Below are 9,320 nucleotides of genomic sequence, written 5' to 3'. Positions count from 1 at the left end.
GCTGTGGATTGATCTTCAAGACACAATCTAGGATAGGACTCAATCCCAACAGCCCAACTATCATTACAATAGAGAATATGTACACGCACGCACGCATATACGGTTATACCGTATGTATAATGTTTAACACTCCCCATCAATCACAACTTATCTAAGTTGAGATTGCGTTGAAATGCCTCCAGCTGCTTCAAGGAAAGGGGTTTAGTAAACCCATCTGCAACCTGATCACTAGTAGGAACAAAGCGAACATTCAACAGCTTGTTTGCAACTCGTTCTCGAACAAAGTGATAGTCAATCTCGATGTGCTTCGTCCTAGCATGAAAAACAGGGTTGGCAGATAAATAAGTAGCACCCAAATTGTCACACCATAGTGGCGCTGCCTTGGGATGAGAAACACCCAACTCTGCCAACATGTTTTGGACCCAGATTACTGTGGCATTAGCTAGAGCCTTGTACTCAGCTTCTGTGCTAGACCTAGAAACGGTCGCCTGCTTACGGGCACTCCATGACACCAGGTTACCTCCAAGGAAAACTGCAAAACCTCCTGTAGATCTCCTGTCATCAGGACAGCCTGCCCAATCTGCACTAGAGAACGCACTAACAAGCATGGAGTCTGATTTGCAAAGCTTAAGCCCATGATTCTGTGTTCCTTGAAGATATCTGAGTATCCTTTTTACTACAGTCCAATGAACAGTAGTAGGAGCATGCAAAAACGGATAGACCTTATTAACAGCATATGCAATATCTGGTCGCGTCAAAGTTAGGTACTGTAGTGCTCCCACGATGCTCCTATACCTGGTGGAGTCTTCGTTTGTGAGGATGGCTCCATCATGAAGAGATAACTTCTCGGAGGCAAACAGGGGTGTAGGCGAAGGTTTGCATTCAGTCATGCCCATCCGTTGAAGTATCTCTTGCACATATTTTTCCTGCGACAGAAGAACTCCACGTGCAATATTTTTCACCTCAATACCAAGAAAGAAATGCAATGCACCCAAGTCCTTGAGTGCAAAGTCCATACTCAGATCCTTGAGAAGAGCTGCAACTGCTTTGGATGAGGAGCTTGTAACAATAATATCATCAACGTATATCAGCATAAAAATAGTTACTCCGTGCTTATGATAGAAGAACAGTGAGGTATCCCCTTTGGAGGCAAGGAAACCAAGAGACCGAAGTTTGGAGTACAAACGATAATACCAGGCTCTTGGTGGTTGTTTTAGGCCATAAAGAGCCTTATCAAGCTTGCAGACATGGCGTGGTGAGACTGATCTCTCATACCCAGGAGGTTGCCTCATGAAAACTTCCTCTTCCAGAACACCGTGCGAAAACGCGTTCTTCACATCTAGTTGCCGCATGCACCAATTTTGAGAAATTGCAATGGAAAGAACTAAACGAATAGTAGCAGCTTTTACCACAGGGCTAAAGGTGTCTTCATAGTCCACACCGTACCTTTGCTTGAAGCCTTTGGCAACTAACCGGGCCTTGTACCTGTCAATAGTGCCATCAGACTTTCGTTTAATCTTGTACACCCATTTGCAGTCGATCACATTCCTCCCTCTGACGGGTGAAACGAGGCGCCACGTTTTGTTATCCATAAGAGCAGAGTACTCCTCATCCATCGCCTTCTTCCACTTTGGGTCACCAAGAGCATCTTGTAAATTTCGTGGTTCACCTGCAGCACAAAAAGACCCCCAGCGAATACAACCATCTTTATAAACTTTGGGTTTTGCAATGCCACTTTGAGACCTGGTTTGTGTACGTAGAGGAGGAGGCGGGGGTGGCTGATCAGCCCGAACTTGCAGCCGATTGGTTGATGCAGAAACAGCAGAGTCCGAGGTGGCTGGATCAGGCGCAGAAGATGCAGAGTCAGCCGCACCGGATCTCGCATCGGATCCAAGGGCAGACTCCTGTTGAGATTCGGCCGCAGACGGCCCGCCATGCGGCTGCGGTGGACTGGGCACCAGCGACTGTGAGGGGCCCGACCCGCCCGAGCCAGCGCGCCCCACACCAGGGCGGCCACGTGGGCCATGCTCGTTCGCAGAGAAGGAGGCCCCGGCCCGCACCGAGGCGGGGTTGGCCCGACCAGGGGACAAGGAGGCAGCAGGCCGACCTGGCCGACCGCCTGCCCCGTCTGCTGGCAGCGATCCCACGGGGGATTCGCCTGATGCAGCTGCAGCGCCAGATCCCGAGGGGATTCACCTGCCAGCATCAGCATCGGAGCGCGCGCCCGGATCTTCTGCATAGTCTGCTGTTGGCTGCATAAAATCATGAGTATTTTCACCGATTTCTTCACTAATTTCTGCACGGTTGGCCAGCCCTGATTCCTGCACACTATCAGCAGATACCTCATCAAGAGTATTAGCCATTGACACATGACCAGCAGCAATATCAACTCCCCCTGGAATAAAGTTTGGTGATGGCAGGAGATGTGAGGGTAACAAAACAAGTTCTTTGCATAGTTGTGCGCCTGCATTTGGGTGAAGACTAGCAAAAGGAAAAACTTGTTCATCAAACACGACATCACGAGAAATATAGACTCGTCCGGAGGAGATGTCTAAGCATTTATATCCCTTGTGAAGAGTACTATAACCCAAAAAAGCGCATTTCTTGGAGCGGAACTCAAGTTTGTGCTTATTAAAGGGGCGCAAGTTGGGCCATACAGCACAACCAAAAATGCGAAGAAAGCTATAATTGGGTTTAGTGCCAAAGAGGCGTTCTAGTGGAGTTTGGTTTTTGATGACTCGGCTAGGGACACGGTTGATGAGATATACAGCCATGAGAAAGCTTCATCCCAAAACTTTAAAGGCATGAACGCATGTGCCAAGAGAGAGAGACCAACTTCCACTATATGATGATGTTTCCGCTCAGCGGATCCATTTTGTTGGTGTGCATGAGGGCAAGAGACGTGGTGAGTAATGCCAATACGCTCAAAGAAAGAATTCAGACTTTGATACTCACCACCCCAATCTGTTTGCATGGCGATGATTTTGCGATTAAACAGACGTTCAACATGAGCTTGAAAAAGACGAAACTTCTCAAACACATCAGATTTGTTCTTAAGCAAATATATCCAACTAAACTTGCTGAAATCATCAATAAAACTGACATAGTATTTTTGCCTGCCTACAGAAACGGGTCCAGGACCCCAAACATCGGAGAAAATTAGCTCTAAAGGAGCTTTGGATTCACTAACTGAGCGAGGATAAGGGAGTTGATGGCTTTTGGCCATCTGACATGCATCACACATGAGAAGATGATCTTGTTTATTCGACACGGGGAGATTAAAATCTCAGACTATTTTCTGGACCACTGGAAGAGAGGGATGCCCTAGACGCTTGTGCCACCGGAATGTAGATGGTTTGATTGCTCCAAGTGCTCGACGTGGAGGGGCACTGTGCCGCCCGGTGACTGGAAACAAACGCCATTTACTCTTGTTTTGAAGTATGGTCCTCCGGGTATCCTGATCCTTGACAAGAAAAGTTTCAGGGTGAAGCTCAATAAACACGTGATTATATTTCATGAGTTGATAGGCAGAAAGAAGACTTTGCTCAGAGTTAGGAACATGCAGAATATTATTGAGTTTCAACGATCCGGAGGGAGTAGATGAAACTGAGTGGCCGATGTGTGCAATGTCCATACCTTGTCCACTGGCAGTGTGGATCTGTTCGTTGCCGTTGTAGCGATCCCGAACCGCAAGTTTCTCCAGTTCGCCGGTGATGTGATCAGTTGCACCGGTGTCTAGATACCAGATGGTATCTACACCGTATGAATGAGCGGCGTTGGCAACACGATGTTGGCCACCATTGCCACCACCACCGCCACCGCCGCCATCGTTGCCGCCACCGCCGCCTCCTGCGGGGTTGTGGACATTGTTGTTGTAGCCTTTGTCATAGCGCTTTCTGCAGCGCCATGCACCGTGACCTTCTTCTTTGCAGATCTGACAACGTTCGCGGTCACCGCGGTCACCACCCTGCTTGCGCGGCGCGCCACCAGACGAGCCACCCCCGGAGTTGTCGTTGTAGCGGGGAGGGCCAGAGTTGTTGTTGTAGCCGCCGCGTCCTCCGCCACCACGACCGCCGCCGCGGCCGCCCCCACGAGATGCAAGGTTGGCGGAGTGGTTGGGGGAGAAAGCCGCCTGCTGAGCGGGGATGCGGGCTTCAGCCGCCAGGAGTAGCGAGAAGAGCTCCATGAGGCCGATCTGCTGATCCATGGCGGCGCGTGTGGAGATGGCAGAAACGAAACCGTTGTAGTCGGGTTCGTGCACCAGGCCTTGGAGAATTTGGTCGACGAGGTCGTCTTCTCCAAGGGGCTTCCCAGCGGCTGCGAGTTCATCGGCGATGCCCTTCATCTTGGTGAAGTATGCTGCAGCCAAGAGATCCCCCTTGCGCATGTTACCCAGGGCGGAGCGGAGCTGGATGGTACGCGCCCTGGACTGCGATGAAAAGCTTTGGAGCAGGACTTGCCAGATGCTAACAACGGTGGTATGATTGGAGACTTGCATAAGAACGTCACGAGAGAGAGAAGCAATCGGGAACGTGAGCACCTGCTGATCCTACGCGACCCAGATGGGATACTCTGGGTTCGGCGTGGTGACGATCTCCTTCTTTCCTTCTTCGATCTCCTTCTCAGAGACGAGGACGGCGGCTGGCTCCTTGATCGAGCCGTCGATGTAGCCCATCATCCCTGCCGCTTTGATGTGCGGTAGGACTTCCGCCTTCCACACCAGGAAGTTCTCCCTGGTGAGTTTTTCGGTGATGGTGTGGCCGAGCGATGCGAGGGAAGGAGAGGCCATGGCGACAGAGGAGGAGCTGGATGACATAACTAGATGCGTTGGAAAAAGAGGCTCTGTATACCATGTAGAAAAGAGAGGCTAAAGCGTATGCAATTAGCAGGGATGCGTGCATGTTAATATAGGCACAATGATGCGAGATATACAAGGTTGCTGGGCTGTGGATTGATCTCCAAGACACAATCTAGGATAGGACTCAATCCCAACAGCCCAACTATCGTTACAACAGAGAATATCTACACGCACGCACGCATATACGGCATATGTACAATGTTTAACACTTCCTCTGTACGAAAATATAAAAGCATTTAGATCACTACTTTAGTGATCTAAATGTTTTAATATTTATTTCTGGAGGGAGTAGAAAATGCATTCACCAGCCACGGTCAACGTCGAATAAACTGGATCTGTGGATGGCATCTGGGACATGACACATGAGTCATGCCAGATTACAGGCGTGTTTGCTGCCTTGTCAGGGATCCGATCAGGGTGTTTGCCTGCACGCCCACATGATTAATTAAACTGTTGCCAGAATGCTTTTACCGTTAATTTCTTTCAGTGCCATCCTCTCTAACCGTTGCTCCCATTCATGCTCTGCATCGGCTTATGTCTACTGAAATATTAGCGTGATTTCTGCAGTTTTGTCCGATACTGGCCCTGTTCAGCCCATCGCGTCCGCAAGTATTCGGCATCCAAATCGAAATCCCGCCACCTTCTGCTTACTGCGCCCCAGGTGGCGATTGCTAGCTAGGCTTCTGGCTGCACTCAAGATTTTATAATGTTGTTATCTGACAGTACTAGCTGTAAGTGGTGTGGAACAGTGCAAGTTATGTACGTTATCAGATTATCATATCATGATAGCTAGCATACTTAATCAGACAGCAAGAAGAGGTGACAACTGACAGCCCTCCACACACACACCCATACTGATTAAACAGCCGGAGATGCCGACAATAATTCCAGCAGTTTGCTTTTGAGATGTGAGCTAGTACTAGTCTACTAAATTATTTGGCGTGGAAATGATTAGTGTTCAACTACTACTAGGATGAACATACCAAATGCCCACACAGCTACTGCAATCATCAACCAGATGCTGATACGGCAGTGCATCAGCATTGTTTACACCATAGTTTTCAGTTGCTGCTGTTAGTTGCCATATCTGATGATATGATACAGCTTACAATATATAGTTTCTGTTGGAAAGCCAGGTTCGTCCCTTACAAAATCTGATGGCGGAACACTCGGCACAGATCAGCATTGCAGTACCTAACAAAGCCCTGAGACTAGGATTATTATTCATTCCCATGCATGATTGAAATGGACAGCATTGCATGAGCTCGTCACAGACGTGGGTCATGACAAAGTTAAGATGTCACACATATTCATACACCTGAATACCTGATCATGATTGATGAGTATGTCGTATGGTTTTCATATTGTCAAAGCTGGTCTGCGTACTCCAGGAAGGAAACCACTATACCATTCAAAGTGGATGATAAGAGTAGTTTGTACGTATTTTCTGCTCCAATGCGACCTGTATCCACACGACAACCCAGAAGCATTCTATTCTGGTCCGGCGATGGATGGTTGGAGGTTAACATCAAGCAAACCTGTGTGTCTGGAATTCGATGCTGCGGTCCATGATTCTCTTCAGATCACGGTTGGCGCGATGAATTCACATCAATTCTCTACTTGACCATCCAATTCACAGCGAGGAGTAACAGTGATTGATGATCGTTCACATGCATCAGGCCGTGGAACACCTCCAAAAGTGGGGACATGCGTCACAAGATCACGGCCGTCTTCTCTGGTAAGACGTGCTCGGTCGCGACAAGCATCTCTATCTCGGCTGAACGCCTCCAGCCAGAGGTCTCCCGTCGTTTCTTGGGTCGCAATCAGTCCCAGCTGGAACACGCCAAGCTTTTAGAATTCCGCTCAGAATTCCTCTTCTTCTTACCAATCGCCCAAGTTTCCGGCCGGACACTCAACTTTTGTTTATGCAAAACAACGGCGAAATTGCTAATGCGACGCCAAGAAGTCACTGACCAACCATTCGCAAAATCAAACACGAAGAAATTATCAGCCGTAATTGGGGACAAAACTTGATTAAGTACGACAACGAATGTAGCAATCGCTTCTCTTCTTCTTTGTTTTTCTTTATACAGCGACGAACAATCAATCATGGGAGCAGCAGGGGAGGAGAGAAAGAACTGGAAGAAAGAAACGATCCCCATCCGCATCCCGTCCTATGGAGCCGAACCATCCGAGAAAAGGCCACCGTCTTTTTGCCACGCTTTGAAGTTTGACCACCACCGTCGAGCGATACCTTTCCTTTTCCTGTGGCGCGATCCGAGGGGGCGGAGGAGCGGTCAGGCCCGTGGGGCCCCGTCGGCGGGCGGCGGGTGGAAGAGCGGCGGCGCGTCGCGGCCGCCGAGGTCCATGGAGGACTTGGCGGAGGCGGGCGGGGCGGCGAAGCGGGAGGAGAAGTCGCGGTAGCCGCCGGCGTGGTCGCCGGCCTCGGGGGTGGCGCCGTGGCCCTCGTCGAAGTTGAGCGCGTAGCTGAGCGCGTCGTAGTTGAGCTTGCGGCCGCCGAAGTTGTGGTGCGGGCGGGGCCCGCCGGGGCCGCGCCCGAAGCGGCGGATGAAGGTCTTCCAGCGCGGCCCCGCCGCCAGCTCCGACCACTCCCGCACCTTGAGCAGCGCGTCCACCGCGCCCTGCCACCAGTGCTCCTCCTCCCCGCCCAGCGTCGCCGCCGCCCCGCCGACGCGCTGGTGGGAGAGGGCGGAGGACGAGGAGGATGTGGAGGAGGGCCAGCAGGGGAAGCAGCAGCACCGGCTGCCCCGGCGCGCGAAGAAGGCCGCCTCCGCCTCGTCCACCCCGCCGCCGTGGTCGGCGTCCATCGCCTCGCCGCGACCGTGGATCGTGGAAGGAAGGAAACCCCTGCGCCGCCGGGCCGATGCGGTTGGGTCTGGTCTCTTTGCGGCTGTGCGTTTCTTCGGTCTGTTGTGCAGTTGCGCCGTGTCGTGGCAGCGTATGGCGTGCGGGCCTTTTATCGGGAGGCCACCCGCGGGCAGACCGTGGGCGGGGGTGGGGGAGTCAACGGTGGGCGCGGCCGGCTGACGTGGGCCGGAATTCGCGGGGCCCTGACCATCCCTCTATCCCAACCCAACGTTCGCCAAAAAAAAAAATCTCTTAAAAAAACACTGACACGCTTGCTTATATCCTGATGATGGGAAAGAAAAGACACGCTTACTACTTTTCTCCCTCGTCTCGCCGCGGATCAGCAAAGAGGTTACTCGTTGGTACTACTGTCCACTTGGAGTCGTGATAAACATGGCACGGTCCTTCCTAGTACTAGGTCCGATCAACAGGCTGTGCATCTTCTATTATTATCCGCAGATAGAATTGGAGAAGCATTCGGCTTCGGGCTGCTTCACGGTTGTTTCTGACGACGATCTGCATAGTGCGTTATTAGTCACATGAGATTCAGATTCATCCCATGCTTTGTTATCCAAAATGATCACATTATCTGCGCCTTTCGCTTTAATTAACGGTGAAGTGCGCCAGGTGGGATCGGAACGACAGCGCGGACGCAGGGGGGACGAAGCTGGCTGGGACACGTCGGGGTCGGGCGGCCGCCTGCGCTTTGTCCTGCGGGTGACGAGGACCGGGAGATCTTGCTGCCGCCGGTCGTGTGAAGCAGTTGCGAGCGGCGTGCTAGGTCCTCTACGTGCCATTTGCGCTGCGAACGTCCCGCGGATTCGCCGGCACGAGGTTTTGCTTGCAGCTGCACCGCCTCTATTGATTAAGGAATCGGAACTACTGAGCAGCCGACACCCACTGGCCGAACATTGGACGATGCTTTGATCCAGCGGTCGACCTCCACTTTGTGCCATGCATGTATGGTCAGATCAGTAGCACCGTCCAAACATCGGCTGCACACCGTCGTGCGTACTTACGCAGCATGATCATTGCACTGCTGGCTGTACCTGTGCTATACTGCTGGCTGTAGACCAGGGTTGGTCTATCTTTCTTCGTGTCCAGGCCAAGTAGCGGCCTGGATTTCTTCCTTGTGGCCGCAGCTCCAGGCCGATCACAGCAAATTGGCTGTTCAAATATCAGTTTGATCATGGCTGTCGATTCTTCTTTTTAGATTGATGACCAGGTTTCACTTTTGTCTTGGATATAGGGAGGATTTGAGAAAGGACTGCTACTGCTATTGACCGCCCCACTTCAAAAGAGAAGGAAAGAAAGCACATGGACCTGGCCGAGTCTGCATGTTTGGATAAGATCGACCGATCGATCAGCAATGGGCCACAGCAAGCCCAAGGAGTAGGGGATGACTGACGGTCGACTGCCCATGTTTTCTTCATGTCCCGGCTCATCAGACTGCCGTGAGCCCCGAAGGTATATGCTTTAGCGTAAAGTGTGGTTTGCTTTTCTATATTAGGCAACGTCGCTAATCGAAGTGGAACCGCCGGGATGTGCTTCAGCCGGAGGGGAAGGAGACGACAGTGACCTGCGATCGGACAAG

General features: G+C 51.5%; 1 protein-coding gene across 1 annotated transcript; it reads right to left on the bottom strand.

Moving 5' to 3' along the window:
• Nucleotides 1–6,892: 6,892 nt before the first annotated feature.
• On the bottom strand, nucleotides 6,893–7,819 carry LOC123134540 (uncharacterized). Its single transcript, XM_044553776.1, has one exon. It carries the CDS (start codon nucleotides 7,684–7,686, stop codon nucleotides 7,156–7,158), a length of 531 nt encoding a protein of 176 aa, XP_044409711.1. The 5' UTR covers nucleotides 7,687–7,819; the 3' UTR covers nucleotides 6,893–7,155.
• Between the last annotated feature and the right edge of the window lie 1,501 nt (nucleotides 7,820–9,320).

This window comes from Triticum aestivum, chromosome 6B (assembly GCF_018294505.1).
Source record: "Triticum aestivum cultivar Chinese Spring chromosome 6B, IWGSC CS RefSeq v2.1, whole genome shotgun sequence".
NCBI classification, from domain to species: domain Eukaryota; kingdom Viridiplantae; phylum Streptophyta; class Magnoliopsida; order Poales; family Poaceae; genus Triticum; species Triticum aestivum.
This window is presented reverse-complemented; position numbering and strand designations above follow the sequence as displayed.